The following is a 22,491-nucleotide window of genomic DNA, read 5'->3' on the forward strand; positions in this document are numbered from 1 at the left end:
GGGCCAGGGGTGGTGGCACACACCTTTAATCCCAGCACTTAGGAGGCAGAGGCAGGTGGATCTCTGTGATATCAAGGTCAGCCTGGTCTATATAGCAAGTCCCAGACCAGCTGTGGCTGGTATACACATTACACACAAAAAAGTATACACATTACACACAAAAAAATTATCCCTTAACTAGCTTTGGTGGCACATGCCTATAATCCCAGAACTCAGGAGGCTGAGGCATGGTGATCATGAGTTCTAGGCCAGCCTGGGCTACATAGGGAGATCCTGCCTTGACAAAACAACATCCCTGGAGACCTTAGCAGACCAAGAACACCTGGACCTGCCCTCCACATGGTGTACCTGCTAGCAGGGGTCCAGATGTTAGAAGGAAGGCAAAGCGTACCTGACTGGAGCCTGATCTGGGCCTCTGTGGGAGCTCCTGAGGAGCTGATCCAAAGCCAACAGTTCCCTCCAAAATAAAATCTCAGAGAACCTGAAACCTAGACCAACCAGCTTTACATACCCAATAAGAAAACAACCAAGGTACCCACATGGCAGCCAACAACTGTCTGTAACTCCAATTCCAGGGGATCTGACACCTGACCTTCCTCGGGCATTGCACAACACTGGTGCACCTACCTACATGCAACCATACACGTTTAAAAAAATTGGAAAAAATAAAAATGAACCTACCATATGACCCAGTTATACCATTCCTTGGCATATACCCAAAGGACTCATCCTATTGCAAAGATACTTGTACAACCATGTTTGCTGCTGCTCTTTTCACAAATAGCTAAGAAATGGAAGCAACCTAAGTGCCCCTCAACTGACGAGTGGTTAACAAAAATGTGGTACATTTACACAATGGAGTTCTACTCAGCAGTAAAGAAAGATGAAATAAGGGGCTGGAGAGATGGCTCAGCGGTAAAGAGCACTGACTGCTCTTGCAGAGGACCCGGGTTCAATTCCCAGCACCCACATGGCAGCTACGAACTGTCCTTAACTCCAGTTCCAGGGGAATCCGAAGTCCTCTTCTGACCTCCGTGGCACTGCACGACACGCGTGCACTCACATACATGCAGGCAGTATACTCATACACATAAAATAAAAAAATATTTTTTAGAAAAAGAAAGATGAAATAGTGAAATTTGCAGGTATGTGGATGGATCTAGAAACTGTTATACTAAGTGAAGTAACACAGACTCAGAAAAACAAAAGACATTATGTTCTCCCTCATTTGTGGATCCTAGCACCAAATCCTTATAAACAGAAATTATTACAGAGCTACACCACTGGTCACTTACAGAGATTCTCTGTGAACTGCCCAAGTCTAAGTGACACATCTAGGATGCAACCTCTACACCTAAGGCTCACAGAACATAGAACAAGGGATGAAGAGAACACTAATGCATCTTTCAGTTCTCATCAGTGAAGCTCCCTCATACGACAGAGGGCCAGGAACACAAAAGGCCACAAAAGGCCAAAACACAGAGAATAAGAGTCTGCAGAGTGTGGGTCCTTGGACAGGACTCCTATATTGAGGTCCACCCACCCAGGGCTCAGGGACCATTGCGGAAGAGGGGGCAGAAAGATTTTAAGATCCAGGGAGGAGGTGTAGGACCATACAGAAACAGTCCTACAGGCACCTGGGACCCTTCTCATACAAACCTACAGCAGTGGTGTCAGCATGCACATGACCCATGCAAACTTAAGCACACAAAAACCCAGCACAGAACTGTGGAAATGAACAGCAAGCCCAAACCGTAGTTGAAGAATTATTGGCAGCTGAATACTGTTGGGTGAGGAAGAACACTCCTTCTAGATAGAATGACTAAACCCTGGTAGATGAATTTGCACTGAGGGACATCTCAGGACACTACCTTTGCATAACAGGCCTTAATACAAATGACAGAATATATGAACTCCAGTGGGGGGCTATGGGAGGGTGCCATGGGGGAAGGGGGGTATATAGATGATTTTATTTATGAAATACACAAAAATTTTAATAAAAGAAAAAAACATCTCCAGAGAAGCACTAGTCAATTATTAAATTGTTACTAAAGTTGTTCCTGGGCCTACTCTGACCCTGAGGTCAAAATCTGCCACCCACTGTATGTGTGCATGCACTCCCACAAACACAGAAGCCACAGGCCAGTTTCACTTATAAATCCACTACAAAACACCTAGAGAAAACAGGCAATCAGAACCCAGCAATGTCGAGAGGAAATAATCAAGGAGATTTATACCAAGAACACAAATTTGGATCAACAGCATGAAGCCCATAATGTATTTACTTATACCAATCAGTTAGCTATGAAAAGACCACATGCTTATCTTGAGACATACTGAAAAGAGAGCTGTCAGATTGCACAACTGTTCATCATAAAATAATACTTCGGGGGCTGGAGAAACAGTTTAGCTGTTAAGAGCACTGGCTGATCTTGCAGAGGACTGGGATTCTATTCCCAGCACCCACATGGCAGCTAACAACTGTCTGTAACTCCATTTCCAGGGGATATAACGCCCTGACCTCTGTGGGCACTGCACAACACGGGTGCACTCACATACATGCAAGCAAATACACTCATACACATAAAATAACAATAATAAAATACATTTAAATTACACTTGCGCAGGGATGCTGTGACCAAGCACTGCCTCCTTGCAAGGCAGGTCTACTCCATGGTTATCCTACTGGCGGAAACAGGAAGAGATGTATGCACTACACCCTGGCATCACTGGGGCTTAGTAACCAATTTCTAAATCAGTTTATCTACATCAATTGAGTCTAAGAATTTATACCTTACCTCTCTAATTCTCTTGATCTGAATGTAGTTTAACCGTCCCCAGTCAAGTTCATCCTTCGAATACATAAAAGTATAACATCCAATGTTAGGTTAATAAGTCAGAGGTTAATTTGGCTACATAATATGTATGTTTCATCCAAAACCTAAACAATGGACATTAAATCTCTGTACCACAGAACAGAGCACTTGAGTAACCATGGTATACCCTTTCCAAGAACTTCTAACTTCACAATGAAGACAGAAAACACAAGGTTCCAATCACAAACACTACACAGGGACAACACTTCCTATAAATTTACCTGTCTCAAAACCCAAAAGCAAAGCTGGGCGTGGTGGCACACGCCTTTAGTCTCAGCACTGGGGAGGCAGAGGCAGGCGGATCTCTGTGAGTTCAAGGCCAGCCTGATCTACACAGTGAGTTCCAGGACAGCTGGGGCTACAGGAGACCCTGTCTCAAAACAAAACAAAACAAAACAAGAAAAAAAAACCACCAAAGGCAGATACAACACAACTAGACTGGAAAAAGACTTGTTACACTGCATCAATGAGGAGGAGGTAGTATTTCCAGGGCAGCTCACACACTAGGGTAGAGACCCACTGAGGTAGCAAAGTTACATAGACATTCCTACCAATGGTCCTTGAAGCCAAAACAGTTTAGAAGGAAAAAGTTGATCTGATAAAGAAATGAATTAGAGGCTACTGGGTTGGGGTCCTGTTAAACCCATTACCTAAACTCAGCAAAGGTAGCAAAGGCTACAGGGTCCTTAATTAGGCCAACATGTTAGGCCAATACTAGCAGGCATGTCAGTGTGAACCAAAGCTGTGAAACAAGGCCACACAGTTCTCTGCACGCTGGACAGCTTCCTTTCCACAAGCAACCGAAGAATGTACTCTGCAAAAGGACTGGGTCTCTAAGATCTTGGCCTGCCCCACCAGAGCACACTGTGTAAACAGCCTGTAGCAGCAGCAGCTCAGGTCTCAACCGCACAACAGTTCACGAGCAGTGGCTGAGCTGAGACAGCAGCTCCAGAAATTTGATTGTTCCCAGCCATCCATGGGGGGCAAGGAGAAGGACATGTGACTAACCTTTGGATGCCGCAGCTCTCCTCGCTGTCTGCAAGCCTGCCAGGCCTAAAATGACAGAAGCCACTGTTTCAAAACAATTTACTAGCTAATTGAATTTAATTCCAGTTTCATCACATCATCACAGAAAATTTACACATTTAATGTTTTCAATCAACTTTAAGAAACTGGCCTCAGGCCTACACCCACCTCTCCCTCCAGCAGTTACTTAGAGCTGGCTCTCGGAGGAAACCTCTCTTTACTCCCAGTCAGGGTGTCTGAAAGCACACTGCTGTCAGAGCGGCCACCACCACCTTCAGAGGACAGGACAGAGGCTTACCTTGAATGCCGCCACCAGAGCCAGGCAGTCACTCTTACTGCTCCCAGAGAAGTACACTTTGTTCCTGCAAATGGATTAGCTAAGTGTCATCCTATGCCATTAAGAAGTGACCCCTCACAGGAAGAATGTTAAATACCTATATCCATCCAGATGCTGCCGAAAAGGCATTGTGAAAAAATTCTTCAGAGAGAGAGCTGCCGCTAAGGACAAAAAACAAAGAGTGAAGACTGACCACACATACAGATACGCAGACTTCCCAGACACTGTCCCCACACTCACCTATGATGAGGCACTCATCCAGGCACCCAAATACATGTCCCAGCACAATGAGCTTCCCCAGCTGCTGACTGACAGGGAGCTGTGCCAGCACTCTCCCTAAGAAGGTCAGTTCTCCATCATGGGGGTTTTCATCTTCCCTCTGCCCACTCACTGCCAATGCTCCAACCTTAGGAAACAAATTAGTGCCATTGACAAGCATGGATATATTCATACTACCTTAATCCTTAAGGTGGAAAGGACAAGGCAGGAAATAAACACTATGTCTTGGTGAATACGTTCTAAAAGACATCTACACCAACCTATGAAAGGCTGATGCCAGCAGCACGCTCTTGAAACTTTCACTATTTCACTGTTTTTAAGGAATCATGCTACTAGGAGGTAACACCCAAGGAGACGTCCACAGCCCACTTAGTTCCCAACCTAATGCACACAGTACACACAAAGCCAAGAAAGGGTCCAGCAGCACAGACACCACACGCAACGACATTGACCCATCACGTGTGAGGGCAAAAAATGAGCGGCACCCTCGACTTCCGAAAGTCAGAAGCAGAACATTCCTGGCCCCAGCAAAGAACATGAGGACTAGGATAGAGCCGGTCCCAAGGCCAGTGAGGACAAATTACAACAGAAGAGCTAGTCAAAAGCAGTCCACAGAAGCCGGGCCTGGTGGCACACACCTTTAATCCCAGCACATGGGAGGCAGAGGCAAGTAGATCTCTGTGAGATCAAGGCCAACCTGGTCTACATAGTAGGCTCCAGGCCAGCTGGGGATATAACAAGACCCTGTCTCAAAAACAAAGTGGTCTCTGGAAGTCAAGTAGGAAGAACAGAGCCTTACCCAACAGGCAAGAGGGCTAGTATGAGGTGGAGGAAGAGGACAGAGGAGAGACCAGAGGGGCAGAGACAGCCAGAGCTCTAGAGGCTTCTCAGGATGGGATCACAAGGGAGGAGAGGGGTGGGCTTCAGAAACACCAACAAAGCTAGTCCCCAGAACAGGCATGGTGCTGGAGTCACAGCAGAGCATTTACAAAGTAAACAACTTTAAGGCTTATGAAATTGAGGTTTCCCCTCCAAAGTAAAAAATCTCAGCTTTCCCTACCACTGGTGAGCCCCCAAGTCCTACCTCCTTTAGCAGAAGGATGGTGCGCCCGATGTCACTCAGACTAGGTGGAGACAGGGCAGTGGCCAGCAGAGCTCTCGGTTCACCCATGTCAAGTAGCTTCACTTTCAGTACTGTGCTTCCCAAGGGACAACGCTGAAAAGAACCAAACTTCAATCAGAAACAAGAAGGTAACCAAACGGCCTAGCCACACGACTCATGCTTAGAGAGAGAATGCGAAAGAGAAAAAGCAACAGATTGTGAGAACAGAGAGGGTTAGAAAGGAGAAGGGAGCCAGGGGTGGTGCACAGCACCTACCACCCAGGAGCTCAGATTGGCTACAACTGTCTCAAAAAATGAACAAACAAAAGACAGAAAGAGGGAGAGGGAAGAGGGGGGCAGGCACAGCACTGCAATGCACGCCTGTATCCCAGCACTTGGGAAGCAAGCAGAGGCAAGAGGACTGTGAGTTTCAAACCAACCTTGTCTACAATAGCAAGACTCTGTCTCAAAAAAGAAGCCAAAGAGAGGGAAAGGGAGAAAGACCAAAACTAGGGGGGAAAGATGGAGAGAAACAAAGGGAAAAGAGGGCGAGAGAGCAGAGAGCGCTAGGGAGAGACAAAGAGGAGGGAGAACAGCTGCCTGCTTCTGCCTCCCCAGTGCTGGGATTAAAGGCGTGTGCCACCAGGCCGGGCTCATGGTTACTCTTTATAAAAGGCACAAGTCTGTAAGAGATGTTATGGAGATAGTAGACACTAGGAGACATTCCTCTCACTGAGAATTAAGAACACGGGAGCTAGAGAGATGGCTCAGAGGTTAAGAGCACGGGCTGCTCTTGCAGATGACTTGAGTTTGATTCTCAGCACCCCATAGCAGTGCCAGGGGAACTGACACCCTCTTCTGGGCACTGCACACATGTGGTGCACTCACAAACAGGCAGGCAAAACACTCATACACATAAAATAAAAAGAAGAAAAAGGAAAGAATTAAGAATAGGGCTGAGAGGCTACAGAAATGGCTCAGCACTTAAGAACACTGGCTGCTCTTGCAAGGGGACCCAGGTTTGATACCCAGCACCCACATGGAAGCTAACAGTCCATAACCCCAGTTCCAGGGGATCCAAAACCCTCTTTTGACCTCTGCAGGCACTGCACGAAACGGATGCACTTACATACATGCAGGCAACACACTCATACACATAAAAATAAAAATAAAGCATTTTTAAAGTATTTTTGTATGTGTTCGAGTGTATTATCTGCATGTATGTGAGTGCACCCATGTCGTGCAATGCCGCAGAGGTCAGAAGAGGGCGTTGGATTCCCCTGGAACTGGAATTAAGGACAGTTCTTCACTGCCATGTGGGTGCTGGGAATTGAACCTGGGTCCTCTGCAAGAGCAGTCAGTGCTCTTAACCGCTGAGCCATCTGTCCAGCTCCTAAAGCATTTTTTTTCTTTTTAAAATCCAGTATACATTTGAAATCTTGGTGCCGGGGAGGCAGAGATAGCTGAAGCCCTGAGGCTCACTGGTCAGCCAGCCTAACCTAGTTGCTGAATTTCAGGCCAGTGAGAGACCATATCCTTAAAAAAAAATGGTGGAGAGCACCCGAGGAATGGCAGCTGAGGTCATCCTCTGGCCTCTACACATGCACTCACACACACATATACGTACACACGATTAAGAACATAAGAAGTGATAAGGCTAGACTAGAACACGCACTGCTGAATAAACACTAAGCTAGTACTGAATCATGGAGAGCAGCCACTGACTTTTCTGGAATCAAAGTTATATGACACTCAAAATCAGACATACTAAAAAGCTAACTCTGGGGGCTGGAGAGATGACTCAGTGGTTAACAGCACTGGCTGTTCTTGCAGAGGACTCGGGTTCAATTCCCAGCACCCACATGGGGGCTAACAATGGTCCAAACTCCAATTCCAGGGGATCTGAAGCCCTCTTCTGACCTCTGAGGGCACTTACATACATGCAGGCTGTACACTCATACACATAGAATAAAAACGATATATTTTTTTAAAAAGCTAACTTGTCCAGGCACTGCATGGAGTGGTGACACATGTCTTTAATCCCAGCACTTGGGAGGCAGAGGCAGGCAAATCTCTGTGCGTTCAAGGCCAGCCTGGTATACAAAGTAAGTTCCAGGCCAGCTGGGGCTGCAGGGAGACCCTGTCTCAGAGACAAAATAAATATAAATAAAATTTAAAAATCTAACTCTGAAAATGACCAAAGTTCATTACCAACATCTCAGGAACAACATGAGCAGGGATGGAGCTGTCCCAGAAATCCCTGTGTATCAGTCTGTAACAGTATCCTTTAGACACTCGTCCAGCACGGCCTGCAAGAGAGAGATGCTCAAGCCCACTTGGCATGATCATTTTGACATCAGTGTGAAGAGAAATGCAACACCGATCAGGAAAACTTATCTTCTAGCAGACTAGGCCATAAAAATTTAAAGTCTGTGCATACCTAATAAATTGTTGTTATTCTAAATTTATTCCATGTAACACCTGCCTTAAGTCAGAATAAGTTAAAATAATATTAAGTGCAACCTTCTACTCAATGTTTAAAAGTCCAATGCATGCTTCAAAAGAAACTCTGCTCAAATGCAGGGGAAAGCAGAACACATTACTTTGTGTGTCATTACATAATTCCCACAACACTCAATTCATGCTAGTAAGAACAGAGCTCACCAAAGAAAAGCCATGGGGCTGGGGCAGAGGCTTTGGCTCACCTGGGGCAAGGATGCGGATACCTGTCAGAGAAGTGAGCCCCACCTGTCCAGGTGCACTGCTTCTGTCTGTCCATATGCTTCATCTCTCTGCAATGCATCCTTCAGGATGGCTGCTTTATACTAAACACGTGCACACTCAAAGAATTCAGAGCCAAGTTCAGCCCAAGGATACGGTGACAAAAACTGTCACTCCTATGTGTTACTATATCATTTGTGGAGTAAAAACAAATCCTCAGGGCTGAAGAGATGGCTCAGCAGTTAAGAACACTGGTTGCTCTTGCAGAAGACCCAGGTTCGAATCCCAGCATCCACATGGCAGCTAACAACTGTCCATAACTCCAGTCCCAGGGGATCCGACAACCTCTTCTGACTGCCACAGGCATTGCACACCACGGGTACACTTACCTACATGCAAGCAATACATGCATACACATAAAATAAAAATAATAATTTTTTTAAGTTAAAAAATAATTAAAAAAAAACTTCTTAGAACTAATTAACAAATCCAAGACTAACACCTAGAAGGCAATGTTCCTTTGTGAAAATAGAATCAGGGCCAGGTGTCACTCAGCAAGGAATCACCCCATCATCCAATGTCTCCCCAAAGTTACACAAACTAGCCAGTCCTGAGCCATCCTCCTGCTTAGTCTTCTCATCAGAAAGTCCAGTGAAGGCCTCGCCTCAGCCCTGCCCTCGCTCACCTCTGTGCAGACTGGCAGGCACCTCTCCCACATGCCCTGTTAGTGGGCTGCACCTCCTGTCTTGCCTGTGAGTACTGTGACTTTTACTTCCCCAAGCCTCTCCTGCATCTTCCCCCTGTTGTGGCCACACCTTGACCAACCATCTCACAAGAGAACAGACACAAGGTAACAGGAAGGCTCTCTCCAGAGCCACTGAACATCCATAGGTAGAGAAATTACCTGGATTCAAAGTACACACCTAGCACACAAATGACTAAATGGAAATTAATGCAAAATAATACAAGTACAAAACATAATATAGCCGGGCGTGGTGGCGCACGCCTGCAGTCCCTGCATTCAGGAGGCAGAGGCAGGTGAACCTCTGTGAGTTCGAGGCCAGCCTTGTCTACATAGTGCGTTCCAGGACAGCTGGAGCTACAGGGAGACCCTGTCTCAAAAAGACCAAAAACCCCCATAGAACTCTAAAGCTTCTATAAGAAGGCAAAAGGAAAGTGTCCGGAGACCAAGAGCTACATAAAGAACTTCCGCATATTGCCTATAATGCCTATAATGGCAAAACTGGGAAACCGGAGCCCACGACACTTAGAAATTTTTCCTCTGCGAAAGACCCTGTAGGAGAATGAGAGGAGACATTTGCAAAGGACAGTGAAAACACAAAGAATCCAATTTTAAAAATGGGCTTAAGAAGCTGGACATGGTGGCAGGCATCTGTAACTCCGGCCTTTGGGAGGCAGAGGCAGCAGGATCTCTCCAAGTTCAAAGCCAGCCTGGTCTATACAGTGAGTTCAATGCCAGTTAGGGCTACATGGTTAAGTCCCTGACTCAAAAATTAAAAGGGTAAGAGACAAAAACAGGCATTCACTGAGGAGCTACAAATAGTAAGCAAACCTAAAAACTGCTTAACTGTACGAACCATCACAGAATTGCAAGTCAGAATCACATGGGGTGGTGTAACACATCCACTGATGGTTAGAATGGAAAACTGGTGCCGTCTGCCAGTGTATGTGCAGGCGGGGTGCTCACTCTTGGGAGGTGGGGGGAAAATGCTGTGGCCACTACAGAAGCAGTTTGGGGCTGATTCTTAGAAAACTACAAATACACACACACACACACGTATATAAAAATCACATCACCCAGTGATTACATTTGCCCTGGAGAAATGAAAACAGGGTCACACAAAAACCTGCAACATGAAGATTCCCAGCTGCGCTGTGCCCTGACAGTAGCCACGCAATGGAATATGATCAGTAATACAAAGGAATGAGGTCCCAGCAGCCTCAGCAGCCTGACTGGACTTTTGTCACTCTCCAAAGCCCCCATATGTTGTGTGACTCCACTGTGGAACCTCTTGGAAATGACAAATCTACAAGGTGGAAGGCAGGGTGAGGGCCTGCACAGACAATGGGGCAGGGATAGTGCAGGGCAGACCCTCCCAGCACTGGGGCTGTTCTGTGCTCCAGCCAGGAATCATCACAAGAAGCTACCACACAGGAATGCAGGTCCAATGCAGCCACAGGAGGCCAACCCAGCAGGACTGAACTGATGGAGGGACTCACTTCAGACCACGCATGGGAGCTGAGGGGGAGGAGTCCACAGATTCTACCTGCTAGTTTTCAATTTCTCATAGGGGAAAAACTGATGACAAACATTGTTCTAATTATAGGAATTTTAAAGATAAAAGAAACAAGCAAAGGATAACCCAGGACTGACCCAGATGATCACCTGTAACATGTTTATGGGTTTATTTCTAGCCATTTTTCTTTTATTTAAAGACTTATTTTTACTTCATATGAGTATTTTGCCTGCATATATGTAGGTGCACCCATGTCATGCAAAGCCCATGGAGGTCAGAAGAGGGTGTCTGAACCTCTGGAACTGGAGTTATAGATAGCTGTCAGCTACAATGTGGGTGCTTGAACTGAACCCAGTTCCTCTGCAAGAGCAGCCAATGCTCTTAAGTGCTGAGCCATTTCCCCAGTCCCTTTGGTCATGTTTCTAAGCAGTTTTTTTGGAGGGATGGGAGAAAAGTGAGACATAGTGACATGACTGTTTAATGCTCCTTTCTCACCTAACTCTGACCACCCCCACCACCACCCAGGTTGATACAGATTTTCACTCTGATAAGACTCTGTGGCCAGGCTGAAATGGTTTCTCCGTCAGCTCAGTCCTCTCTGCACAAGGCATTTCAGGCAAAGGAGATAGCACAGCAGTCAGAAAGAGGCCTGAAGCCTGATTCCTAGGTCAAATCTCAACCCTACCTCTCTGAGAACTTTTGAGTGGTTACTATGTTCCCTCCATCTCAAATTGGAATATTACTAACAATGGATGTCCAACTCCATTTGTCACAAGAACTAAATGAAGAAAGAAAACGCCTAAAACAGCATCTCCCTCAAGGGAAGAACTGATCAAGGGGCTTTGTCTGTTTTGTTGCAGTAAACGTTCCAGTGATGAAAACACCTGGGTGAGAATGATAATGAGACGAGCTCTGAGCACCCTGCAGGCCGGGCGCCCCACAGTGGCCTGGGTGTTCTGCCACGAAAGTCTTACCTTTTCTCTGGTCACAACTGGTCTTAGAGGCCCAACTCAGTCGCAGACTCTGGTAATTTGTATCTTCATCACAAACCAGAGTCCTGGTCAGACAAAAATCTATAACTGGCATTTCAAAAAAAGTATAAAAACGATGCGAACGTGAGATCATTGGTAACAACATTGTCCAGTGATAAACAATGTGAACATGGAGCTGTTGGAATTGGCAAGCTTGTGGAAACCTCTAGGAGTATGCTAACTGATCACCACCACCTACCACAGAAAACTGAGGTCTCTTTCTAGATCAGGACTAGAAGTAAATCCCAAAGTATCATATGAAGGGCCTGCCTATAATCACCCAAAAGATGACAGTGACTCCAAGGAAATAGTAAGAGTTAAGTGGGGCAGAGAGGCCAATGTCCTGCATTCATTTCTGTCTCTATGCCTGTCTTGTGTGACTGCTAGTAGGTGGAACAAGTTGCTTAATTCTCTGAGCCTCCAGGTCCTCATCTGTTAGGCTCCGGTGATAAGTAACCTCTGTTCCCCCCTGGACAGCACCTCCTATCCTGTGAAGGAAACTGTCCTCTGGAGAAACAGTACTGGCTTCTGTCTTCCCCTCCATGCTGAGTGTGCCTCCTCACTGCCACTGTCCTCCTCGTGCTGGCTGTGCCACATAGCATGCACCCCACATCTGGCTCCCCAGTCCTCTGACATATGTCCTCATACACTTTTGGTGATTTCAAGAACAACAAAAACAGTGCTGAGCCTATCATTTCTCAGGGCCTTGAAGACTCCCCTCCAACACCCTTGCTTTCCACCCTGCTCAGCAACATCTTCCTGTCACCACACCCTCTAGCCTGACAGGCCACAGCACTCCTTCCTCCATCCCAGTTTCAAGCCAGAGCACCTACCTCTGTTCCCTGCTGGTGAAGCCCTACCCCAGCCATCTTTCTCCCCGTTGGGACTTGGAGCTTTCCATCTCCTCCCTATTAGCTACCTCATAACAGACCATCCACCTTCAAGTCTAGGAGCAATGGAGGCAGAGCTCAGCCTCCCCGATGTCCCACCCTGTCCAAGCCTCTGATGCCAGCACAACCCCGTGATGACAGATCTATACCAACATCATGCAGCCTGGTGCTAAGAGGAAACCACACAGGCCCTTCCTTCCTAGATACTTGTCCATCTCCTCAGCCACCTACACGTGGCTATTCCAGGTCTTTTCTACTCTGTCTCTCCGCACCAAGAAAGGGCCACAACTTTTATGTGCTGGGTAGGCAATAGGCGCCCTGGAAGCTCCAAGGCCACATTTCCTTCCTGCTTGCCTCCATCCTCCACAATCAGCCTTCTCTAGGGGACCATAAATTGGCTGCCCACGTACCCAGTGTCATCCTCTACGGCACTTCCCCCCAACCCCGCCCATCAAAAGCACTTGCAGGTCCCTGTATGAAAGAATATGTTCTCACACCCACAGCGTCACCTCACCTGTAACTGCTGCATCTATGGCAGAGCCTTCAAAAGAACCAACTCCATGCTTCCTAAAGCACCGCCTCCCTTTCCTTCCTAGTGCACTGCAAGTAGGCAGTTTTGCCTTCACCACCACCACCCTTATCTAAGCCACTGACAGCATTAAAATTGTGAATTCAGAAAGCCAGTTTTCAGTAGTTCTCTTGCCCCACCCCTTAGATTGAAGTATGTTCCTGACCTCCTCCCTACTTCATTCCTTGATTCCAAGATTATATGCTAACCTGGCTCTCCTCCTGCCTCACTGCCACCCTCTGCAATTCCCCTTTCATTTCCCACCATTAAATCCTGGTGCTATCTCAATCTGGACATCATGCACTGAACACTTGCTGACCCTGGTTCTCCAGACTCACACCACCGTTGGTGGTCTTCAGCAACCTACCTGGCCTGCTCCTGTCAGTCTGTACTTTCTTCTGGAGGCTCCTCAGCCTACATATCACAATTGCATAGAAAGTACCTCAGCAAATCTCTGTTCCTGCCTTCAGAATCCACCCAGCACTGGATACCTCCATTCCCTTGGCTGCTCCCCTTCAAACCCACCACTTCTCACCCAGGTATCAGGACCTTCTGAACTCAGCTTCTGTCCTCTCTCCTTTGTCCCACTCCAGTCTACACCCAGAGCAATGCTGGTAAATGACTTTAGATCACGTGATCTCTTCTCCACCTCACCTGGCAAAGCAGTCCTGTGAGGCCCTGTGTCTGTGACCCAGAGCCCCACGGCTTTCCCCTCTCTTGCCCTGGTCTGGAAGCCCTTGCCTCTGCTGTTTCAGGACCACACCAACCATGACTCCCATGCCCCCTCTGAGAGAGGCTGCCCTGGCCATTCCTGCTGATGCCATGACCTTCCTTCCACAATAACCGCCCCGGCCCCCGCCCTCCCTGGCCTCTTCCTGAGCTCACTATTGCTAACTCACAATCTGTTTGTGTCACTTATCATCTTTTGACTCACCCCTGAATGACTTGTGTTTTGTCTCCACGATTTCTGCTACTAGAAACAAAACACACGTTAGCCACCACTCTCTCCCCCGAGGATTTGCCCAATTGTTCCTTCTTGCTCCTAAACTGTTCCTTATGTTTGAATCACATTTTTGCACAGCTCACTTTTCAGCTTAGGTCTCAGCGAACTATTCCCATGTCACCTTATCGAAGAGCCACTAACTCTTTTCCTGATGTCTTTTCCTGTGTAGCATGTCTCTACATAAAACTGCAGTTTTTAATCCGCTACTCCTGTCTCCCACCAGAAGGTAGTCACTGTGATGACACAGACTTTGTTTGACTTGCCGTGGTACCATACCCCTGGCTTCACGTCATACACTGAGCTCTCAAACACAATTAATGAACACAGGAAACTCACGAGTGATCAGCTCACACTTACTTACCAAGCACACACACACTGAGGACCAGACAACGGAGCAGGAGTGGCTTCCTTCTAAGCTACCTTCGGAAACAGAGGCTCCTTGGGCCCCTCCCAGCACCTGCATCCCTCTCTATCACAGAACCCTACCAGGACAGCCCCAAAGCTCAGCTTCCCACAAAGCCCCCTGAAATGCCCTGGCACTCCCTAGAGGCAGCCCTGCCTGAGTGAGAAGGAATGCTTAGAGGAAGCAGTCATGAGCTGAGAGGATGGACGACAGGAGGACCCTTGTGAGCCTCTGAGTCTCTTCCAAACCACTGAGAAAGGTGAGGGCAGGGGAACAACTCTTGGGGGACAGGGAGGCCTGCTGATGCCACAGTTTTCATGGGGAGACAAGCAGAGAAAGACCTTACCATATTTGACATCTGGAACTGTGACAGAACTCTCTGCAATGTTGGTGGACAGAATAATCTGTGGAGCATTAAACAAGAGGTGTTGGCATCTTCCTTCTGTTGTGGACAGCATTGTAGTTAGAAAAGGGTCTCAATCTTGGACGTTAGTGTAAATAGACTGAGCTCAAAACTGTAACCATCTTCCTGTTTCATGCAGGTCACCTCTATCAAGGAGCTTCTGATGCATGGAAAACCAGCCAGAGCCAAACCAGGGGCTTAAAAGAAGCAGGCAGGACATGGTCAAGGAACTACTCCTGACTCTGTTGTGGAAGCTTTAGGGTAGAGGTAGTGGAATTACCAAGAGCAAAGAAACACATGTAAATCCAATCCAGAGCAAAGGTTGTCACCCCAAGCACCTGGAGTAGCATTCAAGGTCTAATCTGCCCTAAAAATTCCAAACATTCTCAAGGCTGTCAGAATTTAGACCATGAGCTCCAAGTCCCAGTAACAATACCCAACAACCTCAGAGGACTGCACTCTCAGCCTGCAGCAAAGTCATCAGAAGAGTTCCAGGAATTCCAGAACACTCCCAAAGCCTGAGAGGTGCCAGAGAATAGCCGAAAGGCATCAAACTCACTAGCAGCAGTGCTCTGGACTCAGAGAGTGAAAATCTTAGTTTTGCTGGGCAGGGCCATGGTGCACACCTATGACCCCAGCACTCAGGAGGCTGGAGCAAGGGACTGCAAGTTCACAGCCAGCCTGGGCTACATAGCAATGCTCTGTTTCAAAAAGCAAGCAATCTTAGCTTTTTAGCAAACTGATTTAGTCCCACACAAAATGAAGCTGCAACGTGGCTCCTTGGCAGGTGTCTGCTGGGAAAGGGGTCCAAGTATCAGCATGAAGAGTATGTGTTCAGACCGTGTCTTCGCAGCCCTCCTACCTTTCTGTACCCAGGGACAGGACTTAAAAATACATTGTTCTGTTCTTCTAAAGTCACACTGGAATGGAGTGGATAGACCTGCAACCTAAGAAACAAAGCACCGAGATAAAATACCACGTGATGCACATCAGCTACAAAACCAAGTAACTATTCACTGAGGTGATTAAAATTAAGCAGGGCATAATCAATGCAGTGCTCTGAAAGCAAGATGAAGTTGCTTCATTTCAAACACACCTTTTGTGAATCATGTTTGTGAGCAGCTCATGCATATAGTTTATCTCACCCAGACCTGGAGGAAGAAGGGGAAAAAGCAAATGTTACTTTATTGCTAACATCTAACCTGTCAATTAAAACGACAACTTTTTTTCTTTCTTATGTTCCTTACATCTTTATTCAGTTCACAGAGATGCACCAAAGGTCTACTGCACACATTGTACCAGGCCCTGCAAATGTACACTGAATATAGCCAAGATCCCTGCTCCCCAGGACTCCCATCCTAGAGCAGAAAGCAATAATAAGCAATAAGCAAAATTATCAACGACAGACATAACTGACGATATGCACCATGAACAAGGGCCAAGCAGAGCATAGCGTCGGGGGTGATTCCAGTGCTCTGGTTGTTGAAGTCGATTTTTTAAATTGTATTTAATTCTTTGAGCATTCTATACAATGTATTTTGACCACCTTCACCTCTCATCTCCTAGATCCACCCCTACCCACCTACCCACTCAACTTTGTGTCCTTTTCTTTTAAGTCTAGAGTCCAATTTGTGCTGCCCATATCTCGGGTGTGGGTCCATTCCCTGGAGCCTACCAAGGGTTGTGCCCTTAAAGAAAACAGACTCTCCCTCTCCCAGCAGTTATCATTGCCAATAGTTCCCTGAAGGGGGGGACTTCCTGCCCACATCCCCCTCCAAGTTGGGATTTTGTCAGGCTTGAGCTTGCACAGGTCTCAAACACGCTGTCACAACCACTGTGGGTTCATATGTGCAACTTCCCCACTGTGTCCAGAAAACAGTTCTGTTGTAGTCTACCCCCACCTTGACTCTTAAAATCTTTCCACCTCCTCTTCCACGATGATCCTTGGAGAGAAGGGTGTGATACAGGTGTCCCACTGAGGGTTAGGCGTGCCATAATCTCTTATTCTCTGCATTTATTCCAAAAAGAAGCTCCTCTCCTGAGGGTTGAGAGGTGCACTACTCTATGGGTATAAAGATAAGCACTGATCCGACAGTCATCACTAGTCCATCTGGGAGAATACTACTACTAGATTCCCCTCTAGGCCCATGACTGAGTCAGCTACAGGTTTTGGGCCAAGTTAATGGTACCAAGCATAAATTCCATCTTGTGGAGTGGATTTAAATCCAATCAAAGGTACTTGGTTATTCCTATAACACGCATGCCATGACTGCACCAGTGGGCATGTCTTTCCAGGCCAATCACTATTGTAGCTCATGAGGTTCACAGCTGTGTATGTCGGTTAACAACTATCATTCCCCACTGTGTGCATAGTCTTTCAGTACTAGGAAAGCTTGCATAGAGATGAAACTTCCAGGTCCATACCAGCCTAACCTCTCCACATCCTGTGACTCAATATGTGATGTCTTCATCAGTACGGTCTTACCACCAAGTTCTAGAGCGTAACCAAAAGCAACAGCAATAGCCTATAATGTTGGAGCAGGGTCTGTGGGACTCCACTGACCAACAATTCCAAAAAAGATAACCCATGCCTAGCACTGGGCTTTTTATTTGATAAGGCCAATGGTGTCTGGGGGAGGCACTGTCCCATTATAGGGTAACTCCATTTAAACTCCATATATGGGGCAGGAGAGATGGTTCAGCAGTTAAGAGCATTGGTTGTTCTTGTAGAAGACCCGGGTTCAAATTCCAGCACCCATATGGTGCCTAACAACCATCCATAACTCCAGTTCCAGGGATTCTGACACCCTCTTCTGTCCTCTGCAGGCAATGCACAACACAGGTGCACTTACACAGATGCAGGCATAACACTCATACACATAAAATAATTAAACCCCATATCTATCCATATGCATATATAGATACATGTATTAGGAAGCTTCTACAGTAGGTTTCCATAGGGAATTTTCAAAGGTCTGTGATGTTGGTCATCCCTCCCTTACTCCCTCTGTCCTGCCCTCCCATCACCAGCCCCATTTAACCTTTCCTGTTCCACTAGCCCCCTGTGTCCCTTCACACTTCCTGCCTTCTACCTCCCTTCCTTTGAAATCCCCCACCATGAACTCTTACTAGTTTCTTGCCTTATATGGGCACCCCAGTCCAAACACACACATCTACAGATTCAAAGCTAACATCCACATATGAGAGAGAATATGAAACATTCGTCTTTCTCGGTCTGAATGACCTCACTCAGGTGACTGTTTCCAGCTCCATCCATCTCCCTACAAATTTTATAATTTCAATTTTCAATTTCCTTAATACCTTAGTAATATCCCATTGTGTATATGAGCTACATTTTCATTATCCTTTCATCAGTTGATAGACTTCTAGGCTGTTTTCACTTCTTGCTGGCAGATGGATATGGCAGGTTGATTTTAGCCTTTTGAGGAACCTCCACACCAATTTCCACAGTGGCGGCACTGGTTTGCAGTCCCACCAGCCATGAATAAGTGTTCCCCTTTCCCCACATCCACACCAGCATGCTGTCATTTTTATCTTAGCCACTCTGACTGTGCAGAAACTTCAGCTTACTGAGCTCCACTTTCTCAATCATTGCTAATTCTCATCATTGCTGATCTCATCAAATCATTGCTGATTTTGATGTCTGAGCTATTGGGGTCCTTTCAAAGAAGTCCGTTCCTAATGTCTGTAAGTGCCAGTGTAGTCCCTACTTTCTCCTCTGTCAGATTCAGAGTATCAGGTCCTATGTTGAGGTCTTTGATTCATTTGGAGTTTTAGTGTGAGAGATAGGGTCTAGTTTCATTCTTGTACACGAAGCTATCTAATCTGACCAGCACATCTGATGAAAATGCTGTCTTTTCTCCAATGTGTATTTCTGGCCTCTATTCTGCTGATGAATGTGTCTGTTTTTATACTGGTACCACACTGTTTTCATTACTGTAGCCCTGGAGTCTAACCTGAAATTAGGGTTGGTGATCCCTCCAGCAGTGTTTTGTTGCTTGAAACTGCTTTGGCTATCCTGGGTCTTTTGTGTTTCCATATGAATTGTAAGATTTTTTTTCAATTTCTATGAAAATTTGCATTAGAATTTCTATGAGAATTGCAATGAATCCATAGATTGTTTTTGGTAGAATTGCCATTTTCGTAATATTAATCCTAATTCATGAGCATGGGTGGTCTTTCCATCTCTTGGTGTCTTCAACTTCTAAGTGTCTTAAAGTTTTCACTGTGCAGGTGTTTTACAACCTTGACTAGATTTATCCAAAGACAAAATGACAACTTTTTCATAAAAGAGCTTACCAGTTCATTTTGACTTTTTATCCTTTTCACCTAAATATAGCAGAATTATAAGCAGAAATACACTATGACATTATCTAGCAGTAACTCAAAATTATTTTCAACTATCTACATTTTCCCATTGTTTTCCTTGCCAGAGCAGTAACTGTTGGTCAGAGTTGGCCATGTGAATAAACTGCACATTTATTTTTATCCCTATCAAAAAATTTTTTTGCAGTCTGACATGGTAGCTCATGTCTAAAATCTCAGCATCTGGGAGGTGGAGGCAAGAGGATCTTGGGTTTAAAGCCAGCCTGTGCTATATCAAGACCCTATCTCAAAAGAAAGCCAAACAAGGTACCTGGTTCTAGCCTCCCTCTGGCATAGGGGCTGAGAAATCAGGGGACCCACCTGAGAGCGCCTGGATCTTGCCTCCACATGATCATAAGAGTTATGTAATTTGGGAGTCTTTTTGATAGACCCACTGAAGGAGTACTCCAATTGCCTTACCCAGAGTCCCTGTTTAGCATGGAAAAAGCCAGAGCAGTCTGGGTCCCGATTCCCTGTTGGCAATTTAGGTAACCTATTCAGAGGATGGTGTGGTAAGAACAGGAGGTAGGAATTGGCTAGGCATTTAAGGTAAAAAGACTCCAAAGAAAAGTAGCCAGTTTTTTGGCTAAAAGTCAAAATGTCCTTGGGCCTCTTAGCAACATACTCTGTTCCAAAAGACAAAAATGTCAAAAGTACTTGGGAGCTCTTATCTAATCCCTAAAAGATTTTAGGGTTACCTCTTCAGAGGGGGGAATGTTAGAGTAGCAAAAAGCCCCATAAAGAAAGGGGAAGGAGGGGGAGAGAGAGAGAGACAGAGACAGAGAGAGAACACAAAGTTGTCAGAAAAAGTGATGGGGAGATACAGGTGTTGAAGGGGAGGGAGAGGGCATGGATTTGATCAAAACACCTTATATGCATGTATGAAACGCTCAATAAGATTTAAAAACAAAGCAAAACAAAAAATTTGGTCCAGGGTGTAACTCAGTAGCAGTGTTTTTACATAACATGAATAAGGCCCTGGTTTTGATCCCCAGGAATACAAAACTATAACGCTACTTTTAAAAATTTGTTGTATAAGACTGTCCTCTGACAGACAGGAGCCATCTTCCAAGCTTGGCTGTACCTGCTTGTCTCAGACTGTTAACTGTTCAAGCCCCAGCAAGGAAGGGAGGGAGGGGCAGGGAGAGTCACAGGGCCATGCGTGAGAGTCCAGCCATACCTCCCAACCAATCAGGTGGCCCTAGTTGCAAGTGGCCTGAGGAAGGGGCAAAGAGTATATAGATTGGGGAAGTCTAGGGGAGGTCCTCTCACCATTTTACGTGGTTATGGGGAAGCCACTATCCATGCTTGGGTGAAGACTTTACAGTGAAGCCTGAGTGGGGGGACACCCTCACTCACTGCTCTGAAAGTAAGCCCAATAAACTCACTGGTTTCCCAGACTGCAGTAGGTCACTTTGTTGTTGGGACCAAGGGAGGAGGGGTGAATGTGGTTTACATTGTGACTTGCTCACAGAGATATGCCAAATCCTTTTAAATAGCTTTGAAAATGTCTAATGACTTAACATTTGCATGTGCTTTTGCCTTATTCTCAATTAACAACATTTGACTCTTGTATGAGTTCAGTTGTGTCCCCCCAATTACAGTGATGTTATAACCCTAGTAACTCAGAATGTAACTTTATTTGAAATGTCATTGTGAACAGAATCAGCTAGGGTGAGGTCATGATTGACTGAGTAGCCTGGGCCTTTATCCAACAGTGCTGCTGCCCTCCTAAGAAGCTGGGAGGGACCAGAGTCACAGAGATGCCACATGGTGGCAGCAGGTGTGGAACAGTACAGACTGGTACAGCCACAAGCCAAGGAGCCCCAAAAGCCTGAGGACACAGAATTAGAAAGATCCAGTGCCTGAAAGGAGTGCCAGCCTTCTGACAGTATAATTTAAAGACACATCACTGTGGTTCTAAGCCATCCAATTTGTGGCATCTTACTAGAGAAGTCCTGAAAACGCTAACACAGAATGACTCAAAACGAGTCAGTTAGTGAAATATACAAACATATACCCAAGCCGGAATTTACGTTAGCCTGTAGCAGAAAGACCACAAACCTACATGTACAACAGTATCACTTCTGAACGTTTCGTTGGGGCAGTGTTTAGCAGTTTCAATAGTGTTCACCTCATTTTAGATTTTTTTTTTTCAGACATGTCTCCCTGTAGCCCCAGTTAGCCTGGAACTACCTAGACTAGGCTGGCCTCAAACTCACAGAGATCTGCCTGCTTCTGCCTCCTGAGTGCTGGGATTAAAGGCATGCGCCACCACGCCTGGCCATGAAATCTTTTAAGAAGTCAAAATGAAAGTCTCGCTATTCACGTTCTATGTTGAAGAGAACAGGAACGAATACCAGTTTTCAAAATATACGCTGCCCAGAGTGTTAACATCCCAGTCACAAAATGGTAGCATCCACACCTGGCAAAAACACCAGCACGCTGCTCCGCTCCGACACAGACTGCGGCCCCGACCAGCTCTTGTTCCTGTCAAAATGAGGTACACAAGTATGACTCAAGGCTGAAGAGCCCTGCTGCCTGAGAACCTGGATATGACTGGGTTTGCCCAAGAAAGCTCCTGCAGGTGAGGTCAGGTCAGGTGCTGTTCCTCAGCTTAGATAGCACAGAGAACACATGAGCCAGCCAAGATCCAAGACTCTTAACTTCCATTGCTTTTGCCTGTAAGACACACTATCTGCAAAAGTTTTCCTGGAAACTCAGTGACTATAATCCAAAACCCCAAGGCATAAAACACTTGGAATTACTATAAGCAAACTTTATCACAGTGTACATTACTACTACAAAGCATGAGTAAGATCTCAATTTGGCAGGCACCTCCTTACCACTTTATTTGCTTCTGTGTGAAAAACCTTCTCCTCCACAAACCTGTGGGCCCTACCACCCCTGCATGCCATGTGATCCTCTGTGCAGTCTGGGGATAGCAGGAATCACAGGAGAGCTCTGCCTTAATCTGGAGCTTAGCCCTTCCTGGATGGGGAGTCAGACAAGCAAGGGAACAAGAGGCCCTGCAGTTAAGCAGTAAGACTAAAAGGAACAGACAGGGTAAGGAGCTGGGGCTGTACATGAAGTGCCTGTTCAGAGTCAATGTTAGGGGCACAAGGGAGGAAAGCACACAAAGGCAGGCCAGCCTGTAGCCTGGGAGCAGTAACTACGAAGGAGGAGAAAGAAACATGTCAAACCCACA

At 46.2% G+C, this 22,491-nt stretch overlaps 1 protein-coding gene across 2 annotated transcripts in view; it reads right to left on the reverse strand.

Annotated features, from left to right (window-relative positions):
• The window catches only part of Tdrd9 (tudor domain containing 9), a 130,408-nt gene that overhangs the window by 64,988 nt on the left and 42,929 nt on the right, over nt 1-22,491 (reverse strand). For both annotated transcript variants that reach the window (XM_008825530.3, XM_029559922.1), the window contains 12 exons: nt 21,709-21,773; nt 15,994-16,048; nt 15,760-15,844; nt 14,841-14,898; nt 11,574-11,678; nt 7,832-7,929; nt 5,603-5,734; nt 4,480-4,645; nt 4,337-4,400; nt 4,201-4,264; nt 3,885-3,929; nt 2,799-2,852 (listed from right to left, as the gene is read on the reverse strand). In XM_008825530.3, coding sequence (XP_008823752.1) covers nt 2,799-2,852; nt 3,885-3,929; nt 4,201-4,264; nt 4,337-4,400; nt 4,480-4,645; nt 5,603-5,734; nt 7,832-7,929; nt 11,574-11,678; nt 14,841-14,898; nt 15,760-15,844; nt 15,994-16,048; nt 21,709-21,773 — 991 coding nt within the window. The remainder of the gene's footprint in view (nt 1-2,798; nt 2,853-3,884; nt 3,930-4,200; nt 4,265-4,336; nt 4,401-4,479; nt 4,646-5,602; nt 5,735-7,831; nt 7,930-11,573; nt 11,679-14,840; nt 14,899-15,759; nt 15,845-15,993; nt 16,049-21,708; nt 21,774-22,491) is intronic.

This window comes from Nannospalax galili, unplaced genomic scaffold, assembly GCF_000622305.1.
Source record: "Nannospalax galili isolate Female #2095 unplaced genomic scaffold, S.galili_v1.0 scaffold188, whole genome shotgun sequence".
NCBI lineage: Eukaryota > Metazoa > Chordata > Mammalia > Rodentia > Spalacidae > Nannospalax > Nannospalax galili.